Source organism: Orcinus orca, chromosome 9 (assembly GCF_937001465.1).
Source record: "Orcinus orca chromosome 9, mOrcOrc1.1, whole genome shotgun sequence".
In the NCBI taxonomy this organism is placed as follows: Eukaryota; Metazoa; Chordata; class Mammalia; order Artiodactyla; family Delphinidae; genus Orcinus; species Orcinus orca.
In genome coordinates, this window is record NC_064567.1 from 12,553,603 (window position 1) to 12,572,401 (window position 18,799).

An 18,799-nucleotide genomic window follows, 5' to 3' on the forward strand; every position below is an offset into this window, starting at 1 on the left:
CTTCAGGTCGGAACACTGCGGCACAAACTCATAGGAACTTCTGGGAGCCTCATCCCAGAAGCCTCCTCCCAATACTCCTCACCTGACCCTGAAGGTACCTGGGCTGAAAGGCCCTGCTCATTTCTTAGGATCAGTGGTGCTTCCACTTTCTCTCTTCCAAGGGACATCAACAACAAGGAGCGCAGGGGACCCTTAGGATTCTGGTCTCCCACTTCTTCAAGTTAAACTTCCCGTTGCCCATTCTGTAAGGCACTTACCTTGGCCTGTACTTACTTTTGAAGTATTTTACTGTTTATTTCCATTACTTCCAGGATTCCTCTTTAAAAAAAAAATTTCCGCTTGTGATACTGTTATTTATAATAAGAGATATACATTAGGTCTTCATCCCTATTGCTGGCACAGAGCTTCTAAAGCCATTGGGATTTCCTAAGCAGAAAGAACAAGGGGAGCATCTTTTGTTCTAATATTTGTTCTTTTGTCCTAAGTTTCTGAAATCCTGAAAGAGCTCCAGTTCCGTAAAGGTGGAAGGAGTGTCTTGTAATTCATAACAAGCCCTTTTCAACCACACCAGAGTTTATGTTAATGAGGTCGTTTTGGAAAGTCACTAAGGATGGGGGGCTGGTTGTCAAGGGAATCAACCAGGTGATTGGATGGTTGGAACTTTCGGTCCCATCCCCCAGCCTTCCGGGGAGGGGGGAGGGGCTGGAGATCAAGTTCAATCACCAATGGCCAACGATTTAATCAAACGTACTTAGGTAATGAAGCTTTCATAAAAAACCCAGAGGATGTGGTTTGGAGAGCTTCACGGTTGGTGAACATGCAGAGATTCGGGGAAACTGGTGCCTGGAGCGGGCACAGAAGCTCCACGCCTCCTTCCCCATACTGTGCCCTATGCATCTCTCCCAAGGGTCTCTTCCTGAGTTATATCCTTTTATAATAAACTCTTCATCTAGTAAGTAAATTGTTTTCCTGAGTCCTATGAGCTGCTCTAGCAAATTAACTGAACCCTAGGAGGGGTCGTGGAAACCTCCAATTTGTATCCAGTCGATCAGAAGCACAGGTGATAACCTGGACTTCTGATTGTGTCCAAAATGGGGACAGCCTTGTGGGACTGAGTCCTTAACCTATGAGATCTGACACTATCTCCAGGCTGACAGTGTCAGAACTGAGTTGAACTGTAGGACATCTGGTCAGTATCCTCTGAGACTTGGAGAATTGCTTGGTGGTGTTGGATAACACTCACCAGGCACTGGTTATATTAGTGCCCCTTTCTCCAACTAAATCTAGGCAGGTCTTCTTGTACAATGCCTAACACTTGTGCATATCTTGGAACACAGGCTGCCAGCCATGGTGCTAATCACTGTCATGAAGATCCTACACAGACCCACTGGACACTATTCAGATGCACCATAAAGAGATGCAGCAACGTGCCTCTCATTCAGGGATCCTTCCTCTCGCTCAGATATCCCACCTCTAATGAACATTTCCCCTTTTTTGCCTGCCCAGGACCTATGCCTCTTCCAGTGCTTGGGGAATTGCCTACTCTATGAATCTTGGCAGGAGACAGGGTTCACCATTCAAGAGAGAAGCTAAGGGCTCTAGACCTGTTTGCCTGTCCCCCTCAGATGGTGCACACCCCTGGGATTCTGGGGATACCGACTGAAAGAAGCGGGTACCTGGAGATTCATCCTGTTGACAGTGGCAGCGCAGCAACATATGGTCTCCACGGTGACAGTGGCAACCAGGCAACTGTGATGGAGAGTCCAGACTGGACTGGGTGTGATTCTGGCTAGCTAGCTGCTCATTTTTTCCTGCCTGCGCTGCGGGCTTCCAGCTGCCCATGTCTTTTCAGTAAATGACTTTCCCACTTAGACCAGACAGAGCCGGTTTCTTTGGCTTAAAACCCAAGATGCTGACTGACACTATCCTTAAAAAGCACCTACCTGGGCTTCCCTGGTGGCGCAGTGGTTGAGAATCTGCCTGCCAATTCAGGGGACACGGGTTCGAGCCCTGGTCTGGGAAGATCCCACATGCCACAGAGCAACTAGGCCCATGAGCCACAAGTACTGAGCTGCGCGACTGGAGCTTGTGCTCCGCAACAAGAGAGGCCGCAACAGTGAAAGGCCCACGCACCGCCATGAAGAGTGGCCCCCGCTCGCCGCAACTAGAGAAAGCCCATGCACAGAAACGAAGACCCAACACAGCCATAAATAAATAAATAAAATTAAAAAAAAAAAAAAAGCACCTACCTCCTGTCATCTTCACTTCTTCCCTAGATGTCCTACCCAGGCATGAGCCAGAAATGTTTAAAAGGCACATGGGTGGAAAGGAACTGGGATTCTAAGGTAGGGATAGAGATGATGAAGACTGTGAGAGAAGTGTCTCTCCTTACTGATAGCTAAGAAATAGGGTGGGAGGTTAGAATGTAACCAGTAATTTCAGCCTCTTATAAAGCATTTTAAAAAATGTTATGAATGCCAACACTAGGAGAAAAAGAACAATAGTTTCCTTGTTTTTCTCTTCGGAGTCCCTCTCCATCCCCACCCCACCCAGCCCTGCAACTTTAAAAGCATTTACCTTCGGCTTACACATGCTTGAAATGTTTACTTGTCTATTTCCCTCAGGATTAGAGTTTTCAGTCTGTTATCTACATAAAAGTTGTTCCGTTTTTCTTCTGTACAAAGCCTGAGGGAAAACTATAGTTCTCCATCAAATACTGCAGGGTGTACCCCTCTTCCCCAAGTAGATACAATTACTTAAAACACACAACATGATCTTCTTTATTTAATTTTTAATCAGTTTACATTCCACAACTGACAGATTATTTATTTTTATTTTTTCCATGAACAAGTCATTTAATTACCAGACACTTTATTTCTTCAATCGATGGAAATACAATATTTCTGCCAATTTGAAAAAGAAAATTGCAAGATGCAGTCAGTGTCAGTGAAGCCCTCAAATGCTCTCTGCTTCCTCAGTCCTTGCAAAGTCACAGGAACCTGGCAATTTCCCTTTTCATCCCCCCCTCCCACTTCCCTGTTAAATTCACCTCTCAGAATAGCACAATAGTTTCAAGATCTGGTTTGGATCACCTTTCCTGTAATTAACTATGAGAAGGAACAGACAGTACAATAGATCTGATAAGATGTAGCATTCTTGTTAAGATTAAACAACACATTTATTCACATCGTATCAGAACAAATTAACATAACATTTAATCTTATTTTAGCACCAATAACCACAGGAATTGCTACCTCTCAGGGCAGAGGCGGTGTTGGAACCCTGCAGTACACATCACTCCTTGTCTAACCAATCAGAACGCACTATGCAAATTAAAGGTAAATCAATTTATATTGACTGAGCAATAATAATCTGGTGGACCATAAACTGAGTTTTTATGGCTACAGCCCCTGTCTAATGACCATATATAAAATGTACTCACCAAATCAGCTCATTCTCTTTTGCTCTGTAACACAGGGCTCAGAATGCAATATTTTAAATGAATCCAACCTTGCCATATTGGCTCTTTGAAATGCTTTGAGAATGCCCAGGGGTTGTTTGCTTGCATTTTATTCTGTTCTCTGCACTAAGACCTCACTTCTTGTCTCCACCCTGCTTCTGTCCCTGCCCCGCTGAAAGAGGTTTCTTCAAATCTAAGGAAAGCCTTGGGGCAGGAAGGAGTGGTGGGCAATAGTGGACTGAGTCCTAGTGTAAGGGACAGAGCTTGTCACTGCCACCTCCCAGGAGACCCAGTCTGCCTGTGGCCACTGCTCTTTACAGCATAGCCCCTTTTAGCATTTAAGGAAAGTAAGGGATTGAGAAAACAGCTCCAAATATTGATGAGATGCTATTAGCAGGTGACTGGACCAGGGGACAAGAAGTTGTGTAGATCTTTATTCTTGACGAAGAGAAGGTCCGTCTGCCCCTTTCCATCCTAAGATAAAGGACGTCTGGATAAGGGATAAGCTGGTGTTCCTACAGCTGAAGAAAGTGACTTGCTTTGGCCTCTAGAACTTTGACAGGTCATCGGGGCCATGCCCAGGGGCAGCACTGACCCTCTGGGGCAGATGTGCTATGTATCTGACAAGCAGCGGTCCTCTCCTCTAAGCAGGTGAACAACTTCCAGACGCCAGGATGGCAGCCTGGACACTGCTCCTGTGTTTTCTACTCGGGGCCAACACCGACCTCCAGCATCTGCCTGCGGTGAGATCTGTGTGACTCACAGGTAAGGGTGATTCCATTCCATCCCCTAATGAAGAGACTAAATCTTTGCTGTCCTACACGTCAGCCAGTGGCCGCGTGTGGTTACTAAACACTGGAAATGTGGCTGGTCCAAACTGAGGTGTTTTCTAAGAGTAAAATTCACATTGGATTTCGAAGATTTCATTTGGAAAAAAAAAAAAAGAACGTAAGTAGCTCAGTAATTTTTCTACTGGTTCTATGTTGAAATGATAATATTTTTGATAGGTTGGGTTAAAATAGGTATTAAAATTAATCTCACCTATTTCTTTGGACTTTTAAAAAGGGGGCTACTAGGATATTTAAAATTGCATACGTGGCTTGCATTGTATCTACTGGACAGCACTGTTCTGAATTGCCTTCCTGAAGCTGACCCTAGAGATGATCACTGTGGACCATCAGAGAGGAGAAAGGTTTGGATTGAAGGTGCCATGAAGGAGGAGGGCTTAGGTCACTGGCCAAGCTTGGTGTGAATCTGCCCCTGGAGCAGCTAGTCTTCTCTATCCTGTGGGGAGGCAGCTCCTTGTGCTGTAGGATTACCTGCCCCCGTTTCTCTTTTCTACTTCCTCTTCTGGGTGCCCTGCCTTTTGGGGATCCTTCTCTGCTGCCATGCTGAGGATGCCCTGTGATTCTGCCACTTCCCCTTCCGAAAGCTTTCTCTACCTTACCTCGACTGCATCTACCCCCACACCCCACCAAGGCTTTCTTCATTCTGATTCGGTCGCATCCCTTGGCCAGACTCCCTGCTTCTGATAGTACAAGCTGGGGTGGCAGAGTAAGTCACAGATTCCAAAGCAATTCACATACATCATCTCCTTTGAAACTCTACCTCCTACCCCAGCACAGCAAAGCTCTGTCCGTAACCACAGTAAAATGACATCATCAAAGTGGGTGGAAAGGCATCCGAGAATGAAAAGGTAGATAAAAGGCTTTGGACTCTGAGCACAGAATGGCTGTTAGCTCGAGGTTACTTTCCGAGGAGTGAAAGCGTGGGGCGAGAGCAGCCAGGAGGGGCTCTCCGAACGCACCTCCTGCAGTAAACACGTACCAGCACGGGCTTGAAGCCTCTCCCAAAGTAGCAGCAGAATGGCCAAGGAGACTGGGAGCCCCAGGAGCCCCCAGCCCCGTCTGGCTGAGAGGACGCAGAGACCTGGTGAGGTAACCACATTCGCCCAAGGCCCCGAGTGAGCCGGTGACAAAGCTATTACTACCACCCCCAGATCGGGTCTCTGTGTTGACCTTCACGATGACCTTCACCCTTCACACTTGGATGACTTGCTTTTACTTTTTGGAAAATATACTTTAAAGGCCCAAACCTTTAGAAAAGAGAGTTCCAAGCAGACACTCGTTGACTGTCAGAGAAACAACCAGAAAGAAAAACCCAACAAAATTCCTGCGCCAATGGCCTCCCTCCCTTCAAATCCCATCCAGAGTTGGGATTTTAGGGCAGTCCACGTAAGTCCTCAGAAAACCGAGGGCTACAGCAATGCATTTGTTTAGTCTCAATTCCCTCCCCCTTATTTTCAGTTTCCACTTTTATTTGTACATTTTTACAGATAGTCTTGACTGGCAAAACAGTCACACCATGGGTGGAAAGGGGAAAGGAGGAGATGGAGTTGGTGAAAGCTCTTCATGTGAAAGACATCATTACAGTCACAGCGACACAGACACATACACACGTTCAGCCTAGAAAGGGTCTACGGGCGACCGGAAAGGAAGGGAAATGTGTAGCCAGGAGAGGACAGCGGGACACAGAGTTCCTCCAGGAACAGACACCCGGTCCTTGGAAGTGAAGAGAGCTGCAATGGCTGAGGTTGCTGTCAAAGCGAGGCCAGGTTTGAGTTACTGCTGTGTAACTTACACCCAGTTTTCTGTTTTTCAATAGTGAACCACCATCCTCTGCGGTTGGGTGGTTGCCCCATCCCTGGCTGGGCTCCAACCATACCGGGAGTAGTGACCTGGATTTCCCTTAGAGAAGGTCTCGCCATACCACTTAAGCTGATCCACTGCAAAGTGGAAAGAGTGCAGACCCTTCGGGAAATGCTTTCTTGTCTTGTTTAGAACCTAGAATCCAGCTTTTCCCAAACAGGATCATGCCCAGAACAACTCCTAGTGAATGCACCCTCCAAAGGCCTTCCTATAAGAACCCATGTGCTTTTGATGAAGCCATCCGCTTCACCAACGGCCAAGGGAAAGAAGATCCCAGTTCCTTGAAGCTCGTTCCCATCGTAAACTTATAAGACCATTAAAATGCTTCAGAATCTGACTTGCCCCACCACTTGGGCACGGACGGCTAGAAACGATGTGAGGAGAATGGTAAAACAGTAAATAACTGAGGCCTCGACTGTGTGCCTTAACAGTTAACTGTTCTAGCTCACTTATGCCATTTGCCACATATGGTTTACTTATTCCATCACCTCTGGGAATAATAAAGACGATTAAGAGTGCTCTTGCACTGGCCTTGGACACAAGGAAGGCAGGCTGGGAATGGGTAAATTAAGGAGCCGACTTCTCTGAGGAACCTGGATGATCAAATAAAATCTACGTGCTTAAGTTGGAGAGTACAGCCCTGTTCAGTGGCCAAGACGACCCCTCGTTTCTAGATTATCCTTTCCGCGGTGAGACTCAGAAATCACGTGGAAAAATTCCGTTCGGTGGGGGCTCGGCCGCTGCAGGAGGATTTGAACAGCGCATAATTCATACGACGCTTCATGTCTGCAAATCACTTTGCAATTTCTTTGTCACCCTTAATACACCATGAGGTAAAGTGTTATCTCTATCCTCATTTTGTGGATGAGGAAGTTCAAGTATGGAGAATACACAGTGCCCAGAGTCACAAATCATTTTAGTGCAGAGCTGCAATGAAATGTACGGTAATTGCATTATACAGGTGTAGCTGAATTAGTGAGTTACTCTGGCTTCAGTGCTCTCACACCTATCATTAGACTGAGATGGCACTCAAAAAAAAAAAAGAGAGGAAGGAAGGAAGGAAGGAAGGAAAGAAGGAAGGAAGGAAGGAAGGAAGGAGAAACAGAAAAAGGAAAGAAATCCCAAAGTTGGAATCTTTTAGCTCTGTTCCACCCTGCCCCTAAGCTCTGGCCTCTTCAAAGGGCTGTTTGCCAACTCTGGGGGCTCAGGGCTTTGTGCTCTCACTGCCATGAACATGGGGTCGACTCCACGCAGACCAATGTAGTTCTGTGGTCGTGGGCTGCACCCCTGGCCCCAACTGCCAACCCAGAGACAACCACTGATGAAGTGTTGGGGCTATGATCGTTGTGATGTCCAGAGCCATGGGATTATGAACCATCTTCTAAGGATTTTTTTCTTTTGTATTTTATTTTTCTAATTTTCTACAATGAACATGTATTATTCAGGAAAAAAAATCAAATAGCCAATAATAATGTAGTCTAAGAACTAACCATAATGTTTAAGAAATATTTTGCACCATGGAGACATTGATGAAAAGAGGGAAAACCCAGCCCACCAAGGTGACCACGTTGAGGGAAACCAGAAACTTTTGTGACCATCAACTCAGGGGGTCTTGTTTAAAAATCTGTCCCCTTACCCTATTGTATAACAGCTGGAAGACAGCACAGAAGCCAACCCGGCCGTTAATGCACCAACTATTTCTATCTGTGGTGAAATCACTCCATGACTCATCAGCTTTCCCTGGAAAGGGCTGGATATGTCCACGGGAAAGGTTCGTCCCTAGAGCAGAGGGGACCTTTTCAGAAGAGCAGCTTCCCTTTAGCTACAAGAATCAAGCAAACATCCCACACGCATCACACCCAAGATGACCAGAGTGTATTTCTTCCCACTCCTTCCCCCACAATACTTGAAGATCAGTTCGTTAATGCTCTCAGAATAAGCCAGGTGAAGACAGAGTCAATTCTAAACGCTTCCGGGTGATGTACTTGATTTCATTATCCTGAATCTGACTCAGGTGGGCAGCTTTGGAGACGTAAGCAGCACATCCTCCCATTAAAGCAGGACAACTACACGTAGTTCTTTCATTTTAGACCTCTCGTGCTGACAGTGGATGAACACTAAGACGTGGGGCACCGACGGAAGAGTCTCAGGACACCTTCTTCCCTTATCGAAAGAAAGGCAAGCATTGCGAGGTGAAACCACTCACTCCCAACAAGAGAACATCCCCAAATGGCGCCAGGGCCCAGGGTGCTGCACAGGGACGTGTGATTGAGGGAGGCTTTGTCTTGATTTGGTGGAGTTGTCCAGTGTTTGTGACCTTGTGATCCCTGAAATCGAAAGGGTGTTATCGTTGAAAGGCTGGGACTTGGAGGAGGATCGAAGCTGGAACAGGCACATCTGAAGCTGGTTTACGCTTTGATGCCAGGGAGTCACAGAACTGCTTAGGAAACCTACAGCCACAACGAACAAGGAAGGGGGCTGCTTGGAGTGGATGAGCCACTCTAAAGACAGATTCCTTAACTATTTTAATGGGTCGTAGTTGATGCAGGGAGAAAGTGGAAGTGAGTGCACAGAAAGGAACAGAAATCAGAAAAGAAACCAAAACTCTCCAAATGGGGGAAGAAATAGGACCTCTTTCTAAGGCAGACACCCCACTTTCCTGAATCCCCAGGGTCCTAGGGCAGGGAAGGAAATAAAAGGGCCCGTGCTCAAGGTCGACTTTCGCGGAGCTCAAAACACATACACGGTCACAGGCCTCGCCTGCACACCTGCAGGGAATTTGAACTTGACCTGGGGTGGGGGCTGGTGGGTGAGGCCGCGGACCCTAAATCCCGTCGGAAGGCTGGGTTCTACTCGGATCTGGGGTTAGCAGAGTCTGATGTAAAGAGTCCCGAAGGTTGAGCCTCCTCCTTCCTTCTCCTCCCTCTCTGCCTTTTCTTCCTCAGCCCTCACAGCACGAAAGCTTCAGTGACAGCTTGGAGTAACACGTCTTCATCTGCGGTCAAGTCCCTAGGCCGGAGGGATCAAGGTGACCAGAGCAGTTCTCCCACTTGCCATCTGTACAGGGCTTCCGTCCTGGCCACGTGGCTGGGCTTTTATTGGCCCCGAGCACAGTCAGACCCAGAGTGTGCGTGTCTGTACATTTCTGGCCCCATTACCAAAGAAAGCGGCTCTAAGCTCCTGCTCTGCTGATGGTGAGTTGGGCCCAGGTGGTTTACTTCTTTCCTAGGGGTCCTCCTAGCATTTAGGAACATTTCAAAGGGATGCAGCAATCTGTGATGAAGGTCTATGATGAAGATTAGTAGTTGGAGAGAGTGGATGATCTATTTACGGCAAGCATGGGATTAAAAAAGAGGGTATAAATTACAGGTTGGTGAACAGTACTGGTTACTTAGGAAAAGTTTAAATGATTGATTACAAATTGCCCCATTTGGAATTTCTGTCCGCATTTTCCTACAATTGGAAAACAGCTGAAATTTGGATGTGGTCACAGGCAAGCCTCCCGCCCCAAACAGATGCTGGTGGACGCCCAGCTCTCCCTGCTAGGCGGAGCCCAGTCAAGATGCTTGCAAGGAAGACACAATCTGAGATACTTCTCACTTTTCCTCAAGCCCAAGTATGCCCTTCCCCTGAAGTGGGAAATCTAACTTTTCAAAGCAAATTATTATTTTTTTAATTCCCTGTACAATTGAAACACTGGGTTTTCCTGAAAATTATCTCCCTTCTCACAGAATACATCCTTTGTTTTAAAAACCATCCTTAGAAGTGCAATTAGGAGCTAACAGCATTTCCTGCCCCGTCGTCTCCTAGCTCCCCACGCACAGGGCACTCACTCACACGTGAGCCTATTTGCAGAAGCTAATCCGTGTCGCCAGCAAGGAAGTCTTGGGTAGTACACACCCACACCTGCGTCCAGGTACATACTGACACAAATGTACACAAAATGCACCAGAGAGATACACACACACAGAGCCCCACACTCAGACCCATCCACGCACATCAGATGTCCTATATGGTTGTGAATTACACACACACACACAGTCAAAAAGAGCAGATGAGGAGAGAGGCGGGACTTGGAGCCTGGTGGATGGAAGAGGGAGAAGGGAAATGGTTCACAGGTGAGAAAAGGGGGGAGCTGGAGGGGAGGCAGGGTAGAGGACAGGTAGATGAAACAGAGGGCATGGCTGGGAAGGAAGGCTGCTGAGTGGGTGGCAAAGTTCCCAGAGCACATTCAGTTATGAAGCAACTGAATTCTCGGCTACACGGGTGACCCACGGCTGGACGGCTCGGGGAATTCTCTCTTTGCCTCCCCAGGGCTGCTCGGCCCCCGCGGGGTCACTGAGGTGACGGTCAGCTGCTGCTGCCCACTCTTGCTGGCAGACTCCTGTCCCCCCAGCTTTCACAACCCGCTGGCTGACTCCATAGCTCGCCAACCCCCGCAGTGCCAATGCGCTCGACCGAGCCTGAGACACCGGGCTGGATTGAGGCCACTTCCGTTTGGGTGCTAGCCACCAAGATGACCACTTGGGGATTCATGGCCTTGAATACCAAGAGGAAAAGGAAGAGGGCAAGCGTCAAGAGTTCTCCATGAATTTACACAATATCATACAAACTGGAGTCCATGGGACATGGCGGCTCTCTGCAGGTGACCCATTTTCTTTCGTCTGTACAGAGGTCAACCCTACAAAAGGGGTGGATGTCCAGTGACAAAGGACAGCTTCTGTGATGGGAAGTGAAAGGTCTTGTCTGGTATGTGGACTTTCCAACAGCAACAGAGGCCACTTTCCTTCTCCCTCTTGAACCGTGTTCCCCCTCTTCGCGCATGGCTCGTGTACCCAGCTGTGTCTTGAACTTCCAAAATCAGAGGACTAAATCCTGTGGCATCCCAGAACTAGGATGTGAAGTACCACAGGTCCTCTGCCCAGTGGTTTTGTCCTTGGTTCTGCCCTCTGGGAATTTCAGGTGCACTAAAAATAACAGAAAAACGCAACACAAATGATAAAACCCCACACTCAGAAAACATACACACACACACGCACACACACTCCAGGGATCTGAAGCTGCAAAACTGGCCCCCACAGAAGCCCACCCCTCATGATGCTTCCTAGGTCTTGGGCCCTCCATCCTGGGCCATGAAACCACCCCAAATGACAGACAACAGTCATAACCCAGTATTGCCATTTAAAAAGGGGAAAAGAAAAAAAAGGAAACTGCCTGAAGTTGTTGCACGCACACACGCGCGCGCACACACACACACACACACACACATTACAGCGTTACTCCAAGGCTCCGATCTTCCCGGGGAGTGCAGATGGGGCTCGGGGCAGGGCGGCCTCTTGCTTAACTGGGTGTAAGGCAGCTGGAAGGTAAGACGGGGTTTTCTGAGCATCCACTGAAGTGTCCTCTCATCGAGGCGGACCTTGTCCCTCAGCATGTCGTGCTCTCCCCCTCCCCACCTCCGAAACTTGGTCCAAAAGTTCGGCAGCAAAGAGAAAACTCCCTTCTCAGTGTGTTTTCTCTTCCACTTCTTGTGCGTCACTGGTCGGCCAGGAAGGAAATCAGACGGGAAGAGCAGGAGAAGAAAATGGTTCTGGAAATGGCCTCAAAGATCTGGTTCCATTCTATGAACTAAGGGCGTCGTTCCTCTGATATGATCGGTGTTGGGGTATCGTCCCCTTCTGCCAGCCCAGCGGAGGGTGCTTCCTTGTCTACACCCGTGCCGCCCCAGACCACGGGCACCGTCCCTTCCCAGCCCACCACCCCATCCTCGTGAGTGACGGGAATCGGGACTGTCTCGAGTGGTGATGTCTTCAAGAAACCACGGAGCCGAAAGTTAAGAACTGATGGAAGAGCCACGTGATGGGAACGCTTTCCCCATCTCGGTGATGAGGCAACACAAAGTCCGACGAGATGCAGGTGCCTAAGCCAGCTCCACTCTGCCTCGGCACTGGCACCATCTTGATTGAGTTCTGTTGTATATATGTATATTATATATATATTTATATATATATATATATATATATATATATGTATGTATGGGTTTGTTTTTTTTTAGCACACTGTCCCATTCTCGGGTCTGGATTTGGGGCAGTTGGTCCTCGGGACAGGTTGGACAGAAGGGGCCAAGGTACAGAAGAATCCCGAGATTAGCGTGAGGCCCAGGCCCCCCCAAGCACAGAACATGGACCATCCGTAGCCATGGCTGATGTCGTCGGGGAGTCCATACAGGTAGCGTGGGTAGCGTGACAGCTCAAAGTTGATCCCGGCCACACAGGTGCACAGTGAAATGATGCAGAAAGTTCCTGGAGGAGAAGGGAAGAAACAGGGGTGGGGTAACAGAGAAGGAAAGGGAAGAGGAGAGGGAGAGAGAAAGAGAGAAGTGAGGTTTACTACATTTTTGATTTTCTTGAGTAGAAACAATGAGGAGATCCAGGTAAGAGTAACCTGCTAACGAGATCAATATTTGGAAGTATTCATGGAGAAGGGAATAGTATCAAGGCTTCCTCATGCTTCAATAACGGCCCAGTCTTGGATAAACTCGGGGAGTCTCTCCTTTGGGGAAATACTAAAAATATATCACATGAAAGTTTGTGTAGGGTGCAGTGAAGCAGGAGAGTATTCAGCTCATTTTTCGAAAGGCTTTAAAATTCAGTCTTTCCTTGGAGACGCAGAAAACACCCCCCACTGCTACTTCTTTAAAGAGAGAAACATTTTTACTCTTTTCTTTTCCATACACAATGTCTCATACGATATTAGGTTTTCCTTTAATCCATTTACCAACCAGCCATCCAAATCCTGGAAGCCTTTTCCCGTAAGACATTTCCCAGCATTTTCTGTGGAAAACTAAGCCTAGGAGATAACTCCTTCACGACGCGGCAGCAGAGTCGATAACTCTGGGAAACTCTGTACGTCACTTCTCACCCACTAAGATTCATCATCCACGGTAACATAAGTTAACTTGTCCAGCCTAGTCTTACGAAGTATTTCACGAACTTATTCAATGATGCTCCTTTAAAAAAAACCATTGCTCAAATTAACCTCCAATGAGAAGGCTGCTACAAGAGACACAATGTTATCAAATAGAACAGAATTATAAGTCCACTTTTAGCCAATAGATATTTGATGTACCTAAAATGAGTTTAAGACCTTTTCTCGATATTTGCTGTGTCTAATGTTTCCTTTGTCACTGCAGATAGGAGAGCAATGGCCTGAAGAAGTAAAGTCTGGAAAAGGCTGGGTGGGGTCGATAGTACTGCAGGGGTCCAGGCACTTCAGGGGCTGTGATCTGTGTTTCCAAAGACCACTAATTCAGGAGCAGAGCAGAGGGCGGTCCAGAGGCAGGAGACCAGTTAGGAGCTATAGTCAAGGGGAGAAGGAAGGAGGGGTCTGGCGAGGAGGGAGCAGGGCAGGGCTGAATGACTGTTAGTGAATGATGGCTGGTAGAGGCAATGGAAAGCAATGAGTCAGGGGTGACCTGGGCACAGGTGCCGCATAAATAAAATTGTGTGGGTGGGAAGCATGTAGGTGTACATATGTGTGCATGTGTGTGTGTGCACGTGTGTGCGTGTACATGCTTGTGCATGTGCGTGCAGCGACAGTCATCGTGTACAAACTGATATGGTACCATCATTAACTGGGAAAACAGTGGGGGGTTACAAAGCACCCCGAGTCTCTCCTGCTGTGCCCTGGGGTTCAGACGGAATTCTAAGACGGCACCCAGGGTGGATTAGGTCTCATCCCAGACTTTCTTAATCGGAATCTTAGGGAGAGGATGGGAATCTCTCCTTTTTAAAAGTTCCTCATATGATTTCTGTTGATCGGCCTGGTGAGACCCTGTGTTAGGGCAGAGGTTCTTTGTATAACCTTGAGGCACAGATTCAGGTGAGGGAAGAAGCAGAGGGGGGGCCACAGGGAAGGAGGCAGCCGGTGGGACCCTGGCCAAGGACAGCGTGATGGCTCGGCCATCACTGAACTGAAGAAAGCTTCGTATTGACACCAGTTTCAAAGACTCCAAACTCCAACAAACGAGAGCTGGCCTGCTCGTGCCTCGAGTACGCTTTCAATTTCTGGTTCAGAAACCTGAGTGTGCGATGACGTCATCTACTAAAATTTAGATTTAGGACAGCAAGAGGGAGAGAGAGCGCGCACACGTGTGCACGCGTGCTGAGTTCAAATCTGAGCTGCCCCTGGGATGTTAAGGCACTTGGCGCCGTGGGTCTGGAGCCTGGTAGTAATTTCTGAGCTAGAGATGTGGACTGAGTCATCATCTTATAGATTGAAGCTCTGGATGGGACTGAGGTCACCCAAGGGCTCTCTATAAACTGTATCCACATAGGATACTTTTAAAAATGGAGACGTTTCTTCTCATCAAATTGTGCACAGTGAGTTGTTCCCGGGAGAGAAGGTCGATCTCAAGGAAGTTTTGATCTTCCCAAGTTACCAGTAGCTGAAAAAGCTTGACAGACACTATTTTAAGGGTGTTCTGCAAGCAGAGCAGACAGGACACAAAGATGTGGTTGATAAATCAATACCTAATTACTTAATTACCATATGGACTTAATTAGCTGCCAATTGGAAACGGCCCAGCTTGTTGGTAACGTCCATCTTGTTGTCATGTTAATAGGGTTAGTTGGGATATCTTCCTGCCTCCACTTCCTGTCAGTCGTTCCGTGACTCTGGAACCTTTAAAGATTTCTGTAGTTTGTTAGCTCCCGTCAATATCCCCGTAGATGGGAAAAAACTCTGAGGGCTCTCACTTAAGACGGCGCGTTACGCAGGTCATCTGTACAACATGTCAGGAAAGCCCGTTGTGACAGAGAGAGAAGAGTTGAAGCAGCTTCTGTCAGCTACCATAGACACTGTTTTCCGTTCGGAGCAAGGATTTATATTTTGATGTACTTCTGCACTTATAAATTCAAGTTTGGAAACGTGCATTAATAACTGGAAATACACACGGCAGGAGTACCGGAGTGTGGGGGGACGAGGGGCACAGGCACGCAAGGACCCTACCCGACCCAGCTTTCTGTCTCAGGTGATGAGCCCAGCTCTCAGACCTGTGGACTGGTGACCAACCGGGATGGGTGGGGTGCAGAACTCCCCCTACCACCACCAACTCTGAGGGGTTCTCTGGGGAACTAATAGAGATTCTAAATGTTTCTGCTAGAAAACATCCTCAATTAAAGGGCGGTAACAGATATTACAGCACGGGGGATTGCAGCCTCCTTCCGTTCACCCAAAAGTACAGTGGTCCTTTGGGCAAGTATAAGGCTCTCCTCTCCCCTCAAGGAACAGGCCGTGGCCTGGGTCATTTTATTTCTCGGGAGCACTTATCGATTGGTGAGTGAGGATCCAGAAAGGCAAACGTAATAATGCATGGTCACATCTTCTCAGTAATTCCCCCCCATGGCTTGGGATTTGAGTCTCACTCCAATCAGACTCCAAGACTAACTGTAGTCACAGTTAGCAATTAAGTGAAATGAACTACCCAAGCCCTTCCCTTTGGAGCAAGGCTTTGCTGTGTGGCCAGAACTGGCTGTAACACTGGCTAGGCAAGTAGGGACAGCAGCAGCGCGGCTGTCAGACCTAAGTGACGTCAGGTCTGGGGAGGCAGGTTAACTGCAGTGGGGCAGGCGGAAGGGGACATTCCTGTGGCCGCCGGCTCCATGGTGTACCCAACGGCCAATCAGCAAATATTTGTTGAACTCCTGTGTTTGTGCCAAGCATTATGCTAGATGCTAGGGGGATAAAAAGGAGAATAAGATAGGATCACTGTTCTTAAGAATTTTTAATAAAGTCTAAAATAAAAAGATGAAAAAAGATCTTATAATCTCGCTGGGGATATGAGACAGATATAACTGAAAAGCTGAGGATGAAGTGAAAATAGCACCAGACTGGGGATTAAGAGACCTGAGTTTAGTATCAGCTCTGAATCTTTGGTCCCCTCATCTGTAAAATCAGGGCGCTGGAGCAGACAGCTCTAAGGTGGCTCCTATATCTAGCCACGTTTAGGAAAAGAAGGGCTAATACGCAGAGGTAAATGGTAAGAGACAACTATGCCAGGCCAGGGAAGGTTTCCCAGAGGAAGCAGGGTGTCCGCAGGCAATAAAGAGAAGGGGGTCCGCACCTGGCCTGGAGAGCATCCCTCCTTCAACCCCAGTGCCCCAGTGTCCTAGGTCTCTAAGTCTGAGTCGAGAAGGCATGTCCACATCCCACTCCCATCGTGCCTCTAACTTCTGAAACGCTCACCGCTGCCATCCTGGTCAGGCTTCCATCATCTCCCACAGAACCTCTGGTAACAGTTCATTGGTTCCCTGCCTTCTTCTTCCAGTGATATTTAAACACATTTAAATCCCACCTTCCTTACCCTGCCTGTATGGCCTTACCTGAGTGGACGCTTCCTACCGATCTGACCTCATTTCTCACCTTGACCCCCATACTCCCTGTACTCTAGCTAAGAAGAATGGCCTTCTTCTTGAGATCTTCTGGGATCTCAATTCAAATGCCATCCTCTCAGAGACCCTTCCTGACCCTCTCCTAAAGCAGTCCCTCCTCCAGTGGTTTTCAAACCCTGTTCCATGGAGGTGCCTCAGGAGCTGCCCCTGGGAAAGGAAGAGGGAGTAAAAGAGACTCCCAGCCCTCTCTCTCTTTGGCCAGAAGAGCCCTGCTTTGATCTGTTTCCACGTGAAATTTCACTTGATCGAAACATTTTTGAAAAGCACCAGCCTTGTCCATTCACAAGGGGACCGTAAGGCCTGTCATTGCAGGAACTGTAAAGCTCTGGACAGCAAAGTGCAATGGCTCTTCTATTAGTTTCAAGTCCATGCCTTTGGCCGAAATAGCTAATCAATCTCAGCCCTTATTCCTGCTGGCCTCAGGCTCCGACTCAGCCCAGCCCTCCCCAGCAGCCAGCCGCAACGAGTCAGTTGCAGCGGGTTGCAAGGAGAAATGACACCTAGTTACCCTTTCCGTGCCAGGACTCTCACACATTTGGACTCGGAGCTCAGGAAGTCCAGTTAGATGAGACCACACCACCCCATGTGCCCGCAGCCTGAGAGCCAGTGCTAACAAGACCCGCTGGCACAGAGGGAACAGTGTCGTCCAGACCCCTCTGGTGTCCCCATTTGCAAACTCCACCTGTGAGCGGGAAGGCATGGCCAAGGAGTGGAACGCACTCTGCAAACATAAATGCTTCCTGTTGATTCAAACACAGCACCTGCTTCCTTGGATGACCAACCCCACCGGGAGCTCTTTCAGGAATCAAACCCATGATGTCACCTGGCAACCCATGGGCCAGCCCCAGTCACCGGTGTCTGAGTGTCCCGTCAGCGCCTAGCTGGAAGGGGCGAGGGCTGCGTGGGGTTCTGGGATCACTGGCCGCACGCCCGCCGGCCGCCCCCAACCCCTCCGCTCCAGGCACCGCTGAGGCTTGAGTGAGGGCGAGACCGAGAGAAGGGTTTCCATGCCCAGCCGGCCGACTTCTTGTCCCAGCGCCAAATACAGCCCCCTCACCAAGCTCCTCGCATTGCTGCCGTTTCTAATTAACGTTTCTCTGGTGCCGATATTAGAGTCTAGTTTTCTCCCCACTTTTAGTTTCTGGGCTGTCTGACAACTTCCTCCTGCTTGGCTATCTCTTCCCTGAGTTTCCAAGCTGCCCCTTGATCCAGGCTTGGTCCCCCTCCCTAGATGTCCCTGTCTGTCTCCTCCTTTGTCTTTTCAGACTTGGGGCTTGTCAGTCTTCCTCTGAAACCACATTCCATACTCTTTCTGGCCACTTCACCCTCTCCTCTGATTTGAACTACCACCAGAACATGAGCGCTTCATAGGACTGTGTGACAGTATGCGCTATCACATGTTATGTAATTCTGCGTCCCAATCCCCAGGGACACGGTATGTTTGAGGTACTCCCTGGCTACACACAGGATTTCCACTGCTTCCCCCATAATCTCTAATTCCCTTCAGTTTCTGACTTTTGTTTTCTTTCTTCCTTCCCTAGAAGGGTGAGCAAGCATCCCAGTTTGCCTGGGAGCTGGTGAGGGTAGAGGGTGTGTCCCTGGTAAGTGTGACTTTTGGTCCTAAAACTAGAAAGATGTGGGCTAAGGAGTACACATTGGTCACCCTTCCTACACGTTCCCTCCTGCCCTGCACTCTGGGGCCAATCGGTGACACTGCAATGACTACAGAAATGAATCCTCGCTTGTAAGTTACAGAAAACCTAAAGCCTTAACCCAGTGGAAGCACAGAAACTTGGATCCCCGGGTCTGTTGCCACGTTAAGAAATGCCTGGCCAGGAGAGCACTGTTTTGGGGTAGTTAATTCTTCTGCAACCTTGAAGTGTCACCAGGGAGCACTTAATCTGCAACCCCAAATGGTTCTATCCCAGTACCACCTGGTAGGTTGATTACCAAGGTATGTTTAAGCTGATATTCAGAGTTTTGGCGTTAACCTCTGCTCAGCCCGCTTCCGAGCAGTGACTGCAGGTACGTAAGGCGGGCGAGATGGGGCCTCCCGCGTGGCTGCTGCTTTAGCACCCACAGGAGGGGAGGGGAGAACACGTCTCCACTTCTTTCAGGGACTGTTGGAGAAGCCACACAGTAACACCGCAGCCACGGACCCTGTGGAGAAACAGCATCAA

At 48.4% G+C, this 18,799-nt stretch overlaps 1 protein-coding gene across 2 annotated transcripts in view; it reads right to left on the reverse strand.

Moving 5' to 3' along the window:
- Positions 1-12,206: 12,206 nt before the first annotated feature.
- The window catches only part of TMEM178B (transmembrane protein 178B), a 365,732-nt gene continuing 359,139 nt past the window's right edge, over positions 12,207-18,799 (reverse strand). For both annotated transcript variants that reach the window (XM_033432325.2, XM_004272130.3), the window contains one exon: positions 12,207-12,470. In XM_033432325.2, coding sequence (XP_033288216.1) covers positions 12,220-12,470 — 251 coding nt within the window. In that variant the 3' untranslated portion in view covers positions 12,207-12,219. The remainder of the gene's footprint in view (positions 12,471-18,799) is intronic.